Source organism: Triplophysa rosa, unplaced genomic scaffold (assembly GCF_024868665.1).
Source record: "Triplophysa rosa unplaced genomic scaffold, Trosa_1v2 scaffold411, whole genome shotgun sequence".
In the NCBI taxonomy this organism is placed as follows: Eukaryota; Metazoa; Chordata; class Actinopteri; order Cypriniformes; family Nemacheilidae; genus Triplophysa; species Triplophysa rosa.
Window position 1 is genome coordinate 89691 of NW_026634412.1, and position 20608 is coordinate 110298.

The window sequence follows — 20608 nt, forward strand, 5'->3', positions numbered from 1 at the left end:
GATCCGTGACATTACCCCCTCCTCCACGGGCGTCTCCCGACGCACTCAACCGATGACGAGACGGCCATGGCCTCGAGGAGCAGGACGATCAGGGTGTAGACGATGGAAGTCCGATAACAGGGCTGGGTCTAGTACGTCGTTGCGGTCAACCCATGACCTCTCCTCGGGACCATACCCCTCCCAGTCGATCAGGAATTGTAGCTGACCACCTTGTCGCCGGGAGTCTAGAATTTGGTTAACGATGTAGATGGATCCTCCGGGGTCGATCTCTGGAGGAGGGAGTATTTCAGGATCTGTGGAGGGAGGAAGAACAGGGTCAGTGTATGATTTTAACAGTGAGACATGGAAGGAAGGTGAGATACGGAATTGGGCGGTTAGTTGGAGCTCATAGGTCACATCATTGATTTGTCTCACAATGGTAAATGGTCCAATATAGCGAGGGCTCAATTTCTTGCTAGGCTGAGGGAGGCGTATATTTCGGGTGGAGAGCCAAACACGATCCCCTGGATGGTAGGTGGGGTTATCCTGTCGACGAGTATCAGCGTTCTTCTTATGTCTCTGTCTAGCTCGTTGCAGATGAACGTGGGCTGAATCCCAGACTCTCTCACTCTCTCGAAACCAGGTATCCACGGACAGAACTTCTGACGAGTCTCCTGACCAGGGGAATAGCGGCGGTTGGAAGTCGAGCACGCACTGGAATGGAGTAAGACCCATGGCCTCCTGGCGGAGTGAGTTCTGGGCATACTCGGCCTAAGGCAGATACTGACTCCAACGGTCCTGACAGTATGCACGTAGATATCGTCCGATCTCCTGGATCTTATGTTCTGTTTGGCCGTTCGTCTGTGGGTGGTAGCCCGAGGAGAGGCTGATAGATACCCCCAGTAGCCGGGAGAAGGCTCTCCACACACGCGAAGTGAACTATGAACCTCTGTCAGAGACTATGTCCTCGGGCAAGCCGAAGTTGTGGAATACCTGATGAAACAAGGCTTCAGCGGTCTCCAGGGCGGTGGGCAAACCTTTCAGAGGGATGAGTTTACAGGCTTTCGAGAATCGGTCGACGACTACTAGGATCATGGTAAAACCTTCTGAGCTGGGTAGGTCTGTGGCAAAGTCTATGCCTATGTGTGACCATGGTCTTTGTGGTATCGGGAGCGGCATTAGCTTACCCTTGGGAGTCGATGCGGTGTGGTGGACATCGCACAAACTGAACATCCCTTGATGTAGTGGTGAATATCCTGGTGCATGTGTGGCCACCAGTATCTGCCTTGAAGCAGGGAGAGAGTTTGTTGATGGCCTGGGTGACCAGATCCCGGAGACGTGTGTACAGAGTCCAGGAGGGCGAGTCGGGGGGAGGTAGGCACGTAGACTTTTTCTCCCGGCAGGGCAGGTTCCTCTGGGGTAGCTTGGGTGATCTCATCATCTAATGCCCATAGGATAGGACAAACAAACACAGCTGGAGGGAGGACAGTTTCAGGTAATTCCGTAGGCGGATCGGGTGAGTGAATTCTGGACAGGGCGTCGGCCTTGGTGTTCTTATATCCTGGTCTGTACGTGAGGGTAAGGTGGAAGCGGGTGAAAAATAATGACCAGCGGGCTTGTCTTGGATTTAAACGTTTGGCCTCACTCAGATATTGCAGGTTCTTATGATCGGTGATGACTTGGGGTGTTTGGCTCCTTCCAACCAGTGATGCCATTCTTCTAGGGCTAACTTTATGGCAAGCAGTTCACGGTTGCTGATATCATAATTCTGCTCTGCCGGGGATAACTTCTTGGAATAATAGGTGCATGGATGGAGTCCCCCATATTGTGACAGGACCGCTCCTACCCCCACCGTGGAGGCATCCACCTCCACCACAAATGGAAGGTCAGGGTCTGGATGGGTAAGCGTGGGGGCGATGCAGAAGGCCTCTTTCAGGAGATAGAAAGCTTTGACTGCCGCAATTAATAATTTTACCGGGTTTACCGGTAATTTTACCGGGTTTCTTTTTGAGCAGGGATGTGAGAGGTGCTGCGATTTGGCTGTACTGAGCGATTAAACTGCGGCAGAAATTTGCAAATCCGAGGAACTGCTGGAGCTGTTTCATGGTCTGAGGTTGTGGCCAGTTGCGAACTGCCTCTACTTTCCCCCGGTCCATGCAAACCCCTTGTGGTGTGATGACATAACCCAGGAAATGCACAGATGTTAGATGGAACTCACACTTCTCCTTCTTTAGGTAGAGGCAATACTCATGGAGGCATTGTAGTACCTGAAGAACATGATGTTGGTGAGTCTCGAGATCCGGGGAGTATATAAGGAAGTAATCTATGTATATTATTACGAACTTGTGTAGCATGTCTAGAAAGATCTCGTTCATGAAATTTTGGAACACGGAGGGGCTGTTGAATAGACCATATGGCATGATGTAGTATTCATAGTGACCGGCAGGAGAAATGAAGGCCGTTTTCCACTCGTCACCCTTCTGGATTCGGATCAGGTTGTAGGCACTTCTTAGGTCTAGTTTGGAGAACATTTTAGCCCCTCGAAGCTCCTCTAAGGTGATGGGCACCAGGGAAAGGGGATAGGCGAATTTTACAGTTTGAGAGTTTAGATGGCGATAATCGATACAGGGTCGAAGTCCTCCATCCTTCTTTCTGACAAAAAAGAAACTGGAGGCGGCCGGGGATGTTGATGGGCGGATAAATCCTTGTGAGAGAGCGTCTGTTATGTGCTCTTCCATGGCTCATGTTTCCGGGATTGAGAGTGGGTATATACGACCTTTCGGCAGTGTGGCTCCAGGTAGCAGGTTGATTGCACAGTCCCATGGCCGAAAAAGAGGAAGTTTGGTGTTGAGCTAACCACGGGCGTCCCAGGACGATATCTACGGTGGCAGCCTCCAACACAAGAAATGAGATTTCCTCTTCATGATTATGAGGTAGTCGTAGTTTTAGAGGGGGAGTGCAGGAAGTCACCATGCCCCGGCCTAGCGGTTCTCCTTGAATATTGATGATTTGGTAGGTTGTGCGACTCTTGATACTGGGAATACTGTGTGGTTTGAGTAAACGTGAGGAGATAAAGTTGCCAGAGAATCCCGAATCCAGGAGGATTTTTACTGGAACAGATTTTTGGGCAAGAATCAACAAACGTCTTGGTTACGGATGTAACCTTGGTTCCCTGATGGAGGGAACGAGACGTTGTGTCGAACCGACAGAATGGGGTTTGTCTTGAGAACCTATCATCTTCTGAGTATTTAGAAAAGGCCAATGAAAATTGGCAAATGAAATTTGCATGCCGGGCTCCTCCCCGGATGCTCATTCATTCACCTGTTGGTCTGAGGAGCCTAAAGCATCCTCCCCCGACCGCTGGGGTGGGCGGCCAGTGTTGTGGCATGAGGGACACAACGTCTCGTTCCCTCCATCAGGGAACCGAGGTTACATCCGTAACCAAGATGTTCCCTTTCTGTCAGTCTCTCGACGTTGTGTCGAACCGACAGAATGGGGTTCCTATGGAAAAGGCCAAAGCAATGAGCCGTGTCACAATCTCTGCAGAGCGACGTTGACTGGCCTGGGCGAGTCAGACGAAGACACTAACGCGAAAATATGACCCTCCAGTGGAGAGGAAGGGGGACCCAGAGCTTTACACAAAGTTGGGAAGCCCCTGTCACCGGCCGTCACGGGCGGAGGCCTAGTTCTCTAAATGGCGAGAAGCCGTCCGGCACCGTACGGGCCACTGGGTAAGCATTATTCCCCCCTGGGGGAAAAACGCTGCAGAAGCCACTACCTACCGTAGGGAGGAATTAGTGGAGACACCACATGGTCTCACCATCAGGGGAGAACTCATGGGAGGAATGTGAAGACTGAAGGAGTTAACCGCAAGGTGGGAGTCCACCTGGGGAGGTCATGGGTTGCCAAGGTGGGAACCATTCATGAGGATACATCAGACGGAACAGCCCACGGAGGGGGGGTTACCACGTCTGGAGCACTAGGTCCGGTTAGAGCTATGTGGGAGATAACTCAACTGTTCCCCGGCCTAAGGGGGCAGGGCTGCTCTGCCCAGCCTGTCCCCTGGAACGGTGCTTAGTGATGGATGGAATGCCTGTTCTTTACCCGAGGGGAAAGAAGTGAGGCGGGATCGCCACTGCTCCCCCCGGAGGGGGAAGGGCTTCCGCAGGCGTACGCCCTACCGGCTGCTGGTCCCACACCTTGCCAGGATGCGGGCTGACACCGGTTCCGCGCGTAGGTATTAGAACCTCACGGAGTTGTTGGGCATAGCCCAACCCGCAGCTCTGCAGATGTCTGCCAGAGAGGCGCCCTGAGCCAGTGCCCATGAGGGGTGTGCCTCACTCCCAACGGGCAGGGGCGAATTGAGATCGGTATGCCCTAACGATCCACGATCCAGTGCGCCAGCCTCTGTTTGGAGACAGCCCTCCCTTCTGCTGACCTCCGAAACAGACAAAGAGCTACTCAGAGCTTCTGGGCTCTGCGTGCGGTCCAAGTAGAGGCGCCGTGCACGTACTGGACACAACACGGATAGGTTGGGTCTTCCTCCCTGGTGGGGAGCGCCTGCAGGTTCACCACCTGGTCTCTCGGGAGAGTGGTGGGAACCTTGGGCACGTAGCCGGGCGGGGCCTCAAGATAACGTGAGAATCCCGGCCCCGAGTTCTAGGCAATCTGTGGACACGGAGGGTGCTTGTAGATCCCCTACCCTCTTGGAGGTGAGCGCCATGCGGAAAGCCATCTTTATCAAGACTGAGAAAGAGCGGCAACCCCGAGAGACTCGAAGGGTGCGGGGCCTCTTGAGGCCCGCCACCTAGGTCGCAAGAGGGTACGGAGCGCGGATAAGGTGGTCACCCTCTCGCGCCCCTTAGGAACCTAATGACCAGGTCGTGCTGTCCCAGAGGCTACCCAGCACTTGGGTCATGATGAGCGGACATAGCGGCTACATACATTCCCAGTGTGGAGGGGGAGAGGTTACTCCCCAGTCTCTCTTGAGGACGGGACAGCTCGTACCCGACAGAGCAACTCCGCGGGTCTTCTCGCCGAGAAGAGCACCAGGACGAGAAGAGGTGCCACCTATGGGCGTATAGCCGCCCAGTGGCCAAAGCCCTAGCCTGAGTGACGTCCCAACCAGACCGGGGGTGGGTCACTCAGGATCTCCTCGTCCCGTCCAGACATGGAGACCAGGTTCTGCCTGGGATGCCGTAACGTGCCCCTTCCCTTGGGGAAGCAGTTCGCCAGGGGGAGCGGCCAGGGGGGAGTTGTTGTCAGAGCCTTAGCTCCGAGAACCAAGTCCTGGTTAGGCCAAAGGGGGCGTAACTAGTACCACTTGATGCTCCTCTTCCCTGGCCTTGCACAGGACCTGTGCAATGAGGCTCACTGGGGGGAAGCGTACTTCCGCTTGTCCCACGGCCAGCTGTGTGCAAGGGCATCCGTGCTAAGGGTTGCCTCGGACAGAGAGTACCAAAGCGGACAATGGGTGGAGTCCGGGGAGGCAACAGGACCACCTGTGCCTGGCCGAACCTCTCCCAAATGAGCCGGCTGCGCGGGGATGGAGTCGCCACTCTCCGCGACGCGGAGCATCAGCTGTCTGGTTCAGGATGCCTGGGATGTGTGTGGCTTGCAGGGAACTGATCACCTGCTGACTCCAGAGGAGGAGGCGCCGGGCGAGTCATGTTCGACCGGACCAGCACGTGCTTGCCCTGCACGAGAGGTAGTAGCCTCCTCAATGCAAGTAGCACAACCAACAACTCTAGGCAGTTAAAATGCCAATGCAGGCGGGGGCCCGTCGACCGCCCCGACACTGCTTGCCCGTTGTACACGTCACCCCAACCCCAAGGAGGTCATGGAGACCAGTGGGTTAGGGTGTGTCGGCAGAAAAGCGTGTGACCATACGCCTGCTGCCGGTGTGCCACGCTCTCCAAGGAACTTGACTCTGTAGCCAGTGTTGGAGCGGTTTTATGTGCATTGACCCGAGGGGGACCACCCCCGCCGAGGATGTCATGTATCCCAGGAGCCTCTGAAATTGTTTCAGGGGGACTGCTGACTGTCTGAAAGCTTCAGGCAGTTCAACACTGATCGGGCGCGCTCTGTATGTCAGTCGCACTGCCTCTGGGAGGCCGTGTGGGTGCGGGCTTCTTTGTCGCGGGTCTCGCGCCCCCCGCGGGGGGTGAGCGGGGCCGCTCATGAGGACAGAGTCGAGTTCCCTACCGAGAAAGAGGATGCTCTGCACCGGGGAGAGCTTGCTCTTCTCAGTTGACCTGTAGCCCCACCGATCTAGGTGCCGGAGTACCAGGTCCCTGTGTGTACACAACAGATCTCGAGAGTGCGCCAAACTGAGCCAGTCGTGGAGATAGTTTAGTACCCGCACACCTCCTTCCCTGTGGGGAGACAGGGACAGACCGAAGGGGAGGACCCTGTACTGATATGCCCATCCCTCGAACACGAACCGTCGGAACGGCCGATGTCGAGGGAGGATCGAGACATGAAGTACGCGTCCTTCAGGTCGATTGCCATGAACCAGTCCTGACACCTGACGGACGTCAGGATGCGCTTCTGCGTGATCAACCTGAAAGGCAGCTATTGTGTAGGTGCCTTTTCAGAACACACAGACCCAAGATAGGGCGCAACCCCCTGCCTTTCTTGGGGACAATGAAGTACAGGTTGTAAAACCCGTTGAACATCTCGGCTGGTGAGACGGGCTCGATCACTCCCTTCACCAGAAGGGTGGCGACCTCGGCCCGAAGTACGGGAACATCCTAGCCACTGACTGGGGTATATCGGATGCCCTGAAACTTGGTGGGCGTGAGGCAACTGGATCTCGTAGCCGAGACGGATCGTCTTCCCTAGCCAGCCTGACAGTCTGGGAAGCCGGACAGGCTCCCAGAATGAGACGGGGACTAAAGGTACGACCTTTTTCATCGTCCCCCGGGGGGTGGTTCGATGGCTAGCTGTACGGATTCCTTGCCGGGGGAGGTCCCCCGGGGAGGAGATCGGCTCTGCTGTTTTTCCTGCCTGGCGACTGCGCAGCTCAACGCACTGTCTGACTGAGGGCTGGTGTTTATACTCGACATTGCGCTTCGCCATGACGCAACGTCGAGTTTGCCGTTCACCATCGTGCAGAGGGTGGGAGCGGCTGTGATAACCCAGAGAGAGAGGAAACTCTCCTTTTTTCAGAGTAAGTGGGCGCTAGCCCCCCGGAGGGGGCCAGCAGATGAACAGATGGGGCAGGATCCGTCCCTATCCGACTTCCCAGCGATGTGGCTGAGGTCGGGCCCAATGGTAGCCTCGATCCCCTTGAGGTCTTCCCATGAGGGCCGCTTCACCGCAGCTGCTGATGGGGCGATGGTCTCCTCTTTGCTGTCTCCTCCATGGGGGGCCGCCTGAGTGGGGGGCGCCAGAGATGGAGGGCGTCGAAGAGGACCAGGGCTGCTGGGAAGCAGACAGTGCACGGGACTCGACGGCCGAGGCGGCCGAGTCACGGCAAGGAGGACTGCTTCTTTACTATCGAGAACCCTCCGGGGGAGGCCGCGTGCGGGTCTCGCGCCCCCCGGCGGGCGGGGGTGAGCGGGGCCGCTGCGGCTCGACAGTAACACCAACCAGCCCCCCCTTGCGAGACGGGTGCGTCGAGAAAGCGGACATTCTCGGCGTTACTCATCTGCGCAAGTATAGGCCAGAGGAGTTTCTCATGGACCACAAGTGTGGACATCGTCCGACCCAGGGCCCGCGTGGTCACCTTGGTCGCCCGTAGAGCGAGGTCGGTGGCAGAGTCGGTCTTACCCTCGTGGAGCTCTCTCAACGCCCTGGCCTGGCAGGAGCCATAGTGTGGAGAGAGGAGGCAGCTTGGTCCGCCGCAATGTAAGCTCTCGACACCAGAGATGCCGAGACACCACATGCTTTGGACGGGAGTCTAGGTCGAGCCCCCCCCAGGTGGCACCGCCTACGGGCACGAGTGCACCGTGGCGGCATACTCCACCTGGGGGACAATGACGTATCCTCCAGCTGTCTCAACCTCGAAGGAAGAGAGGGTGACGGAACTTTGTTTGACATGAAACGTGCCGGAAAGGGGCGTTCCAGGTCTTACTAAGTTCCTCATGCACTTCCGGTAAACACGGCACTGGGGGCGGGCGGGGCTTGAAGCCGCGCTCAAACCCGAGGCGCCATGTAGCCAGCCGAGAGTGCCGGGAAAGGCAGTGCGGGCAAGCATGGCTGACATTTCGACGTCCGCTTCTTCCTGGGCTCGAGCCCCCGAGGGAGGGAGCCCGTGGAATCGTTGGATGGCAGTACGTCACCCCCCGATGCTGCAAGAGACATCTCATCATCACGCATCGTGTCCGAATACGTGATTGAGGAATAAGACGGCGGACCGTCTCCTGGGGAACGGTCAGACGAGTGAGACGAGGTGCAAACGGTCCGTGAGCCAGTGGCTGGCAGATTATCGCTCACAGTAATCCTCATATCACCCTCGCTGCTTGCCGTAGCGGACGGCAGGGCCGTAGTCCTGCCGCCACGGAACGGGGAGAAAACGAGGTGGTGGCTGAGTCCCGTGGGAACACAGCCACCCATGACGCAACGTCTGAATCATCACCGCCCGCAGTGCGGGCAGGACGTATCCACAACGTCTGCCCCAGCGTACTGGAAGCAGGCATCGTGTCCGTCCCCCTCCTCGATGAGTGTGTTGCACCCATGAGAACAGCGGGACATGCCACGCTGGAGAAATTTGCTCTTTTAAAAAGGAAATTTGCTCGAATACCTCCGGAACTGCCGAGACGCCCATGGGAGAGTCACTGCAGGAAGGGACCGTCTGCTGTCCACGTCGTAGATTCCAGCAGAAAAATGATCACCGAAGATCGTAGAGAAGCTCATCAGATGCGTAGACTCTGAAGAACAAAAGGTGAATGAATGAGCACGCCGGCTTCCCTCTTATACCCGGACATCCAGGGAGGAGCCCGGCATGCAAATTTCATTCGCCAATTTTCATTGGCCTTTTCTAAATACTCAGAAGATGATAGGTTCTCAAGACAAACCCCATTCTGTCAGTTCGACACAATGTCGAGAGACTGACAGAAAGGGAACCATCGTTATGCAGAATATTCATGGCTATATTGTTTACATGTATGGGACTCACCAGAGATGTTGGAGGACGTACGGGGCAGGTGCTGACGACATGTCCTTGGCCGCCACAATACAGGCACAGGTTGAGCCATTTGCGTCTGTCCTTCTCCGCACGCGAAAGATGGTACCTGTCCATCTGCATCCTTCTTTTTAGTGAACCGGTGGAACCAGTTCAGCTGAATCGTTCCCGTTTAGCGTCTCGCGTAAACACTTAATATTATCCTCAAATTAATTCAGTTATTCACTTTCTGGCGTGCATGACAGTCCTGCGAACTTGAACCAATATACCAGAGTTATTTAGTTACAACAACAGCACACACTGAACTGAACTGCTGTGTGAAAAGAGAACTTATGAGCACGCGCAGCTCTCGTTCTAGAGTCGAGAGTCGGCAAAAGTTTCCAGAAATCCTTTGAGTCCACGAAGCAAGTGTTCTGGTAACGTGAGGCAAGCAACATTGAGACCGGATGCCTGTGAGCTTGGAGGTGAGAGAATTATGTGTGTAGTCTGATGGGGAACAGGTGTCGGTAATTAGAATTCTGGTGAATGGAACGGGTGTGCGAAACTGGAAATCTGGAGTCTGAGGGAGGTGTGGCTGGTGGATCCGTGACAATACCATGATGGTGATCCATTTTTATACATTACTAAATTATCTATTCAGTCATTGTTTACTATAGCTCTTGTAAATCCTTTTGATGCTTTTGATTTTGCAAAGAACCTAATGAGATGAAAAGTACTCTAAGGCATGTTAGGACTACAGAATGGCCAGACGTGTAAGTCATCGCTTTTAAATCATCCATTAACAGACACTAGTGCTGCAGACAGCTCTTTACGTTAACCTAACACCAAATGCAGATACATGTGTCATTGGGCTTATTCTAGGATGTTTTATGCCTGTCTGTCTCGACACTGACAACGTGCTAACAAGTTGTTCACTGAAAATAGCAAAGAGTATGCAGAGTTTCCCCACAGCATTCTGGGGTGTCTGGAATGCTGGAGGGGGGGGGTGTTCATTACAGATAGAGCTTCCTCCAGAAAAGAAGAAGAAAGAAGAAAGACAACAATATTCCTCTTCTCAGAGCTAGACTTATAAGTCCATTTCTTCCATCCTATATGTATGATTTCATTTCTTTTGACCCAAGATTGATATGAAATAAAAAAAACATTGTGTTGATTGGACGATCATTCAGGAAAAAGAAAATTTGAAAATAGACAAGATGTCAACAAGGACCACAGCAATGGACAAATTTATTAATGTAACAACTCTGGCTATTATAAAGTTAAAAACTATTTCTGAAGTATCAGGATTAACTGCACAATAATGGACATTATCTGTACAGGACTTTCCAAAATACTTTCTAAATAAAACGTATGGGAGCGAGATTATAAAAAATACTAACAAATATGACAACAAACAGAATTTAGTCATCATTGTAGTCAGTCTCATATTGAAACGGTAGTAATTTGCACAATAATTCCAAAGACTTCCAGGACTGTACGTTAACTTTTTTTGCACATAGTACCAGTGCTACAGATGTTTAAAGTTTTGTAACACAGGCCAAACAGTTGTAGCACAAGTCTGTTATCATCTATAAAAAAAAGTGCAGGTCATCACATAAATAGACAGGTAACTGAAAAAGGACATTAACGTTATACAAATGGATACGTTAGGGCCATATAATTTTTGTTTTTACCAAATTAGTTTTTTCCTTTTTAATTTTTATGAGTTCTGTATTTTCAATGCTTTACTATACAGTAGTAAATACATTTGTCCATAAAAATACTCAACTCTCAACTCAACTCAACTTTATTTATATAGCGCTTTTTACTATTTTCATTGTTACAAAGCAGCTGTACATGAGACATATTGACTATAAGCAAAATAATTAAAGTTATACCTGTAAAAACAAGAAAAAGGTGAAAACACAGAAGACAGACATACCCACATACAAAACACTCCGCACACGTACTAACACACATAGACACACACACACGGACACGCAGACACACACACCCACACACACACACATGTCTGGTTTATTATCTCCGTGGGGACAGTCCATAGGCGTAATGTTTTTTTATACTGTACAAACGGTATATTCTATCCCCTAACCCAACCCCTAAACCTAAAGATCATATAAAACTTTTTGCATTTTTAGATTTTTAAAAAATATTGTTCTGTACAATTTATAAGCTTTTTTGCCCATGGGGACCTCAATTTTGGTCCCCACGGTGACACGAGTCCCCATTGAGTTGGTGTGCATTCAGGTTTAGGTCCCCACTGGGATATATAAACATGAACACACTCACTTGTCTGGTTTATTATCTCCGTGGGGACAGTCCATAGGCGTAATGTTTTTTATACTGTACAAACTGTATATTCTACCCCCTATCCCTACCCCTAAACCTAAAGATCATAGAACACTTTTTGCATTTTTAATTTAAAAAAAATATTGTTCTGTACAATTTATAAGCTTTTTTGCCCATGGGGACCTCAATTTTGGTCCCCACGGTGACACGAGTCCCCATTGAGTTGGTGTGCATTCAGGTTTAGGTCCCCACTGGGATATACAAACATGAACACAGACACACACACACACACACACACAGAAGCACGCACAGACACGCACGCACGCACGCACACACACAGACACGTGTCACGGTCCCACCGTCTTGTTTATGAAATTCTAGTCGTGTGGTGGGATCGGGGCAGAGTCCTTGGGTTTTATGTGGGAAGGCCATGAGATGTTTGTTTTTACCTCTCATGTGTTTTTCCAGTGTCTCGTCTCTGTTCCCGCCATCTCGTTTCCTCGTTATCCTTCCCTAAGTGTTTAATGTACCACACCTGCCCCATGTCGTTATCCCTCGTTTGTGTTCCTATATTTACCCTCATGTTTCTTTGTCCTGTGCTCGTGTATTGTGTATGTGTCCATGCCGTCGCCCGTGTTCCTGTGTCGTGTGAGAACTGTGAGTCTTGTGTTTTTTGCTTTAGTTTTATCCTGCCTTGTTTTAGTTTAAGACGTTGTGTCGAGTACGAGTTTAGTTATTTGTCTTGTTTTCATTTTGCCCCCTCGTGGGAAGTCTTTTGTTTTATATATATATATTTCTGAGTTCCGTTTTCCCCATTGTGGGTGTTTTGTTTCTGTTTCTGTTTAAATAAATATATCTGTTAACCCCTTCACTGCCATTGCCTGCGCTTGGGTTCTTCTTCACCACCAGTCGTGACAGACACGCACGCACAGTGAAAAAACACATTTAAGATTAAGGAGAGAGAAGCACAGGTCAAATATTAAACAGACTATAAATTCCTATATGCAATGTTAATTAATTAAAACTTTAAAATTCTAAAGCAGCCCCCCCGGCCAGGAAAATAGTGCAAAACAGTATGCAAATGGTGGCGAGGAACCCAAAACTCCAATCGAGAAAAAAAAACTCAGGAGAACCCAGGCCCAACCAGGGGATTCCAGTTCCCCTCTGGCAAAAGCTGCTGCCTCTGCACAAGCTCGACAATGCTTGCACAACAAGGTTAAATAAAAATAAATAAACTTACTAATAAGGTAAATTATAGTTTTAAGATTATCATTAATAATCTAATAGCATTTTAAATTTTGTAGTGAAGACGTGTCAAGTCACCTTTTCTATCATCTCAGCTCCTGTCAGGTCGCCGCTTCCCATTCTCTGCTCTACCATCAGGTCTGGCCATGAACTGCATCCTGCTCGCTGTGGTAACCTTGGAACAATGAGACAAGACTGGCTGAGAGTACATCAGTTGTGTTTTTGGCTCCGGTTGATCTAACTAATGCATTCTAAGCCCTCAGAGGATTTATATTATGGAAGAGTAGTGTATGCAAGATTAAAAAGATGCGTCTTTAGTCTAGATTTAAACTGACAGAGTGTGTCTGCCTCCCGGACAGTGCAGGGAAGTTCCATCGGATAATGGAATGCATAGTCGATATAAAAAACTGGATGAGTAACAACTTTTTATTACTGAACTCGGACAAAACGGAAGTGTTACTTATTGGACCGAAAACTGCTATAAGTAACAACCAAGAATACTGTTTAACTATTGACGGATGTTCCATAAAACCCTCGTCGTCAGCAAAGAATCTTGGCGTTCTATTCGATAGTAATCTGTCATTTGAGAGCCACGTCGCCAACACCTGTAAAATTGCGTTTTTCCATTTTAAGAATATATCTAAACTACGTCATATGCTGTCAATCTCAGATGCAGAGAAGTTAATTCATGCATTCATGACATCAAGACTAGATTACTGTAATGCACTGTTAGGTGGTTGCCCTGCAGGCTTATTACAAAAACTCCAATTGGTCCAAAACGCGGCAGCTCGAGTTCTTACACGTACAAAAAAGTATGAACATATTAGCCCGGTTCTGTCAACCTTGCACTGGTTACCTATAAAGCATCGCGTTAACTTTAAAATCTTGCTTATTACCTATAAAGCCTTACATGGTTTAGCTCCTCAGTACTTGAATGAACTCCTTTTGTATTACAGTCCTTCACGTGCATTACGCTCTCAGGCGTCCTGTCAGTTGGTAATACCTAGAATTTCAAAATCAAGTGCAGGTGGTAGATCCTTTTCCTATCTAGCGCCTAAACTTTGGAATAGTCTTCCCTGCACTGTCCGGGAGGCAGACACACTCTGTCAGTTTAAATCTAGACTAAAGACGCATCTTTTTAATCTTGCATACACTACTCTTCCATAATATAAATCTTCAGAGGGTTTAGGCTGCATTAGTTAGATCAACCGGAACCAAAAACACAACTGATGTACTTGTTGCATCAAAGAGTACAGAACAGTACTCTACTCTCAGCCAGTCTTGTCTCATTGTTCCAAGGTTACCACAGCGAGCAGGATGCAGTTCATGGCCTGACCTGATGGTAGAGCGGAGAATGGGAAGTGGGGACCTGACAAGAGCTGAGATGATAGAGCTGGATAAAGAAGGACGCGGTCACTTGACATGTCTTCACCACAAAATTTCAAATGCTATTAGATTATTAATGATAATCTTAAACTATAATTTATTTTATTATTAAGTTTATTTATTTTATTTAGCCTTGTTGTGCAAGTTCTCTGGAGCTTGTGCAGAGGCAGCAGCTTTTGCCAGAGGGGAACTGGAATCCCCTGGTTGGGCCTGGGTTCTCCTGAGGTTTTTTTTCTCGATTAGAGTTTTGGGTTCCTCGCCACCGTTTGCATACTGTTTTTGCACTATCTGCCTGACCGGGGGGGCTGCTTTAGAATCTTAAAGTTTTACTTAATTAATATTGCATATAGGAATTTATTATCTGTTATATTTGACCTGTGCTTCTCTCTCCTTTATCCTAAATGTGTGCTCTCACTGAGCGTGTGTGTGTGTGCGTACTTGTCTATGTACGTACGTGTGTGTGTGTCTGCGTGTGTGCGTACTTGTCTGTGTATGTATGTGTGTGTGTGTGTGTGTCTCTGTGTCTGTGTGTGTTGGTGCGTGTGCGTGTTGTGTGTGTGGAGTGTTTTGTGTGTGGGTATGTCTGTCTTCTGTGTTTTCAACCTTTTCTTGTTTTTGCAGGTACAACTTTGATTGTTTTGCTTGTAGTCAATGTGTCTCATGTGCAGCTGCTTTGTAACAATGAAAATTGTAAAAGCGCAATATAAATAAAGTTGAGTTGAGTTGAGTTGAGTTGAGTTGAGGGAAGACTATTCCAATGTTTAGGTGCTAGATAGGAAAAGGATCTACCACCTGCACTTGATTTTGAAATTCTAGGTATTACCAACTGACTGGACGCCTGAGAGCTTAATGCACATGAAGGACTGTAATACAAGAGGAGTTCACTTAAGTACTGAGGAGCTAAGGCATGTAAGGGCTTTATAGGTAATAAGCAAGATTTTAAAGTTAATGCGATGCTTTATAGGTAACCAGTGCAAGGTTGACAGAACCGGGCTAATATGTTCATACTTTTTTGTACGTGTGAGAACTCGAGCTGCCGTGTTTTGGACCAGTTGGAGTTTTTGTAATAAGCCTGCAGGGCATCCACCTAACAGTGCATTACAGTAATCTAGTCTTGATGTCATGAATGCATGAATTCACTTCTGTGCATCTGACATTGACAGCATATGACGTAGTTTAGATATATTCTTAAAATGGAAAATTTTACTGGTGTTGGCGACGTGGCTCTCAAATGACAGATTACTATCGAATAGAACGCCAAGATTCTTTGCTGACGACGAGGGTTTTATGGAACATCCGTCAATAGTTGAACAGTATTCTTGGTTGTTACGTATGGCGGTTTTCAGTCCAATAAGTAACACTTCTGTTTTGTCTGAGTTCAGTAATAAAAAGTTGTTACTCATCTACTTTTTTATATATCGCCTATGCATTCCATTATTCAATGGAACTTCTGTGTTTCATGAGGCTTCGAAGAAATATAAAGTGGAGTATCATCAGCATAACAGTGAAAGCTAACTCCGTGTCGATTTATTATATCTCCTAGAGGTAGCATGTATAATGCAAAGAGCAGAGGCCCTAAGACTGAGCCCTGGACTTGCGATTTGCGTGACACCTCATTTATTTTTGCTACAAATTGAAATCGGTCGGATAAATAAGATTTAAACCATTTCAAAGCTGTTCCCTTAATTCCGACGTAATTTTCGAGTCTATGTAGGAGTGTGCTGTGGTCAATGGTGTCGAATGCAGCACTAAGGTCTAGCAGCACCAATAACGAGATACAACCTCGGTCAGACACCAATAGCAGATCATTTGTAACTCTGATCAAAGCAGTCTCTGTACTGTGACATGCTCTAAATCCAGACTGGAATTCTTCATTGATGTCATTCCTTTGGAGGAAGGAGCATAATTGAGTTGAAACTACTTTTTCCAGAACTTTAGATATAAAAGGTAGATTCTTTATAGGCCTGTAGTCCCCTAGTTCTCTAGGGTCGAGTTGGGTTTTTTTGACAAGGGGCCTTATAACAGCCACCTTATATGCTTTAGGCACATGTCCTAATGTCAGAGATGAGTTAATAATACTAAGAAGAGGATCTATAATTTCTGGAAGCATCTCTTTCAGTAGATTTGTATGTATAGGGTCTAGCATACATGTTGTTGATTTAGATGATCTAATGATTTTAGACAGCTCATCGTGATCTACGGTAGAAAATAATTGCAATTTCTCCTTAGGGGCACTGTAGTTAGTTTGTTCAGCGGGTTTCACTTCTGGTTGCATTCTTTTAATTTTATTTGTTAAGTAGTTCATAAATTCATCACTGTTATGCTGATATCCAGAATCTGAAGTCGCTGACGATTTATTTGTTGTTAATTTAGCCACTGTGTTAAATAAAAACCTAGGGTTGTGCTGGTTTTCTTCTATTAGTGATGAAAAGTAGGCGGATCTAGATGTTCTTAGGGCTTTCCTGTATTTTCGAATACTATCCTTCCATGCTGTACTAAATACCTCTAATTTAGTTTTCTTAAAGATGCGCTCCATTTTTCGGGCCGCTTTATTTAGAGCCTGAGTGTGTACACTATACCACGGTGTTGGGCTGCCATTTTTTAATCTTCTTTAAACGTAGAGGAGCAACTGTGTCTAGCATTTCCGAGAAGGTGGAGTTAAAATTTTCAATGGTAATGTCAAGATCTTCAACATTATTTCTCATGCTAGAGATTTGAAACAATTCAGGCAGATTATCGAGAAACGCATCTTTGGTAGTTGAAGTTATTGTTCTACCATATTTGTAACAAGGAGTTTTATTTGCAGCCGTAGGCCAGTGAAGCAAACATAATACCACATAATGATCCGAAATGTCTTCACTCTGCTGAAGGATTTTAACGTTTATACCGTAAGACAGTCTTAAATATAAAGTATGATTACGAAGGTGAGTGGGTCCTGACACATGTTGACTAACGCCCATGGAGTTAAGAGTGTCTTTGAAAGTCATTCCTAAGGCATCTGTATCGTTATCTACATGGATGTTAAAGTCACCAATTACAAGGACTCTATCTGCGGCCAGTACTAGTTCTGATAAGAACCCACTAAATTCTTTAATAAAATCTGTGTGGTGCCCTGGAGGCCTATATACAATAGCCAGAATAAATTTAAAAAATGTTTTATCCTTAGTATTAGGTGTTGAAACATGAAGTACCATGACTTCAAAATAATTGTATTTAGAGTTAGACTTCTGGGAAATGCTAATAGTGTTATTGTAAAGTGCTGCGACACCTCCCCCTCTGCCTTTTAGACGAGGCTCATGTTTATAATAGTAATCTTGGGGGACAGATTCATTTAAAGTAATATAATCATCTGGTTTTAGCCATGTTTCTGTCAAACAGAGCATGACTATTTTATGATCTGTTATCATATCGTTAACAAAAAGTGCTTTATTAGAGAGAGATCTAATATTTAGCAATCCGAGTCGTAACAGTTGATTATCTGTATTTTGTTCATGTTTATTTTGTTTAACGTTTATTAAATTACTTTCAAGAGGTTTACGCATTATTTTAGGTTTGCTAATCCGGGGGACAGACACAGTCTCTATTTTATGATGTTTGGGAGAAGGGATTATTACATGTTGTACATTTTGTGTATTCTGCGACGTGAGACGGCAAGCAGACAGTTGGTTAAGCCATTCTGTCTGCTCCCTGACCTGGGCCCCAGCGAGTCAAGTTTTAGCATTAGCATTAAGACTTTTTGCCATATTTCTAGACAGGAGGGAATCCCCAGCCCAGGAGGGATGGAGACCATCTCGTTTCAACAGGTCAGGTCTGCCCTCAAAACTCTTCCTGTTATTTATAAAAACTATATCATTCTGCAGGCACCCAGACAACCAGCCATTTAGTAATGATAATCTGCTATAAATCTCATCACCACAATAAGCAGTGAGGGGGCCAGAGAAAGTTATAGTGTCTGACATCGTGTTTGCGAGCTCACACACCTCTTTAATTTTATCTTTTGTGATCTCCGATTGACGGAGTCGAACATCATTTGTGCCGACGTGAATAACAATCTTACTGAATTTACAATTAGCCTTAGCCAGCACATTAAAATTTGACTTGATGTCAGGCTCCCGGTAAACATTTGACTATGGTGGCTGGTGCTGTGTTAACGTTCCGAACAATAGAATCACCGATAACTAGGGCAGGTTTCTCAGTCGGTGCGTCACTGAGCAGGGCAAACCTGTTTGAGACTGTAATCGGAACGGTAAGTGATGTGTTGTCCTGTGACTACACAGACTACACTCTCACAGTCACAAAGTTTCCCAGCTGCAGGGGATTTTCAACCGGAACCGAGCTGTGTGCGCTAATGTTGTATGCATATTATAGTATTTACTAGAGTAAACTGCAGTAAAATTCTTGTGTACCATAGTATATTTGAATCTTACTATAGTAAATATATACTATAGTGTTTACTACAGTTTATAAATTTACTGCAAGTTAATTATTTTATCAACTGGTTCAAATTAAGCAAACTTTTATTTTGGCGGGTTGTCGCGAAGACACTTCAGTTTCAGGCCGTTTCTCAATTCCAAGAATGCAAAGAACGGACTTGTGTTCTTGTGGAGACCGGTCTTGCGAGGCAGCCTTGGAAGAACGAACTTGGATGGACGTGCCGCACTGACTTCTGGGACTTCAAACTGATTCCGTAGGCATGCAAGGCTGCATTCGATGAATCCCTGATATCGAGAACACATCTGGGTACTTTTCTGCGTTCTCTGTTCTTGACTATAGGAACCGGACTTTGACAGTTATTGATGACGTAGAGCGAGACCACAAGGACACAAGACAGCTGAAGAATGCATATTGAGAAATGGCCTCAGTGTGTTTGACTGTAGCTTCACTCAAACAGTGAAATGCTTGTAAAATAAACTCAGAACAACTCTGTGGATGAAGTTCATATGTTCATGTCCTTGTATAGTAAGATGCAGACATATCCACAAGTGTCACACTTGTAACATGTTAAAGTGTGCAGCTCATTTGCTCATAGACATGCAGAACAAGCAGAGGACATATTTAAATAGTAGAATTCCGTTTTCATGATAGATTTCATGTTTTCCCGCATCGTGCAGATCATAGGGCTCTAGATCAATGGACTCAATGCAGCCGGAAAACAAGTTTTATTAGCAAAAACTAAATAAAAACAAAAATAAATAGTGGTGCACCATTAGTTAACCTCACACACAAACAAGCATAACGACAAACGGACTTCACACAAACAAGCGGCTCTATCTAATGCACCTGGCAAACGGTTTCGCATGCGTGCTACACTATTTCATTTATTCGAAGCACAGACTGATTTTTATAGCATGTGCAACATATATGTCCTGCCCTGCTTATATCACAATATACAGTGTATGGTATCACAAAACAGTATAAAAAAAATTTCATTTCATAGTCAGATGGCAAACACTTTCATGTTAAACTGGCGTCATAAAAGAAAATAAAGTTACATGGGTCAATGGCATATAACGACCAATTATCATGTGGTGCGACCAATAATATCAATTATTGTATTACATTAAAAATAAAATATATAAAAAATTTGTGGCTGAAATGTGAATCTCTGATACACTATGCTTAAGTGAATTGGTATTTTTAAAACATTTATGTCAGTTGTATGAGATTTTCAGGAAAAATAAGTTTGTGCATTTTGTTAATTTAATAAAACAAAATTATAGAACAAAAATATGACATGATTACTTAACAAAACTAAAATAAATGCAAATACTTAGTTTCTAAACACTTTAAATACTAAATATTTGTTAAAAAAAATATTTGCACCATATGACATTTTTAAGACTATGGCCAATTCATAGATGAAAAACACTAAAATCACTAAATTTCATTTAGCCATTTACATTGCATTATACTATACATTTGTATCAGAGTATGTGCAAAACTATATACTTTTTTTCTAAGTATGTGCAATGCCTGGGATCATACCCATGACCTTGGTGTTGTTAGCGCCATTCTCTTACCAATGAGCTACTGGAAAGCTATTTCTCATTAACCAATACATACAGTAAATATATACTATCTTCATATCACAGATTTTTTTGCACTTGAATTATAGCATTCTAAATTTTGACTTGATAGATTTTGAATCGCAGACTGTAGCAATATTGTGCGAATCAATTATCACGATTAGCACGCATCTAGTGGCCAGTCTTTGTAACTATGTAGGCGAAGCAGAGAAACTTCCTACCCTGCACCATATATCCCAACTCTTGGATTGCTGTGGTTCAGAATAGTGGGCTAAGATTGATGCAAGATTTTTTTATACAGTTTGTGTTTGATTTGTAGGAAAATAAGTAACCTTGGATGTTTAGAAATTAGTTCAGCAGGGGCTCTGACATAGTCATAGCAAGTCATGGGAAAACAAGAAGAGCGTTTCTGTTGCTTTTACATAAGGATTGGCGTTGCAGGGTGGGTAAGATCAGAGGGCATGGAAGGGTGAGTGGGGCGTGGAGAGAAAGAGCAGAGGTCTCACTCACAGCACACACAAAGAATGTGGAACAAAATGCAGCCCTTCTCTCCTGA

General features: G+C 46.6%; 1 protein-coding gene across 2 annotated transcripts in view; it reads left to right on the top strand.

The window, feature by feature from the left end:
• Positions 1-14032, top strand: part of LOC130550728 (frizzled-7-A-like) — a 51999-nt gene extending 37967 nt beyond the window's left edge. The window contains exon 11 of one of the 2 annotated variants that reach the window (XM_057328229.1): positions 13940-14032. In XM_057328229.1, the coding sequence (XP_057184212.1) occupies positions 13940-13980 (41 nt within the window). In that variant the 3' untranslated portion in view covers positions 13981-14032. Of the gene's footprint in view, positions 1-622; positions 10220-13939 lie in introns of those variants that run through there. The other variant, XM_057328230.1, reaches the window with a different exon arrangement.
• The last annotated feature ends 6576 nt before the right edge of the window (positions 14033-20608 follow it).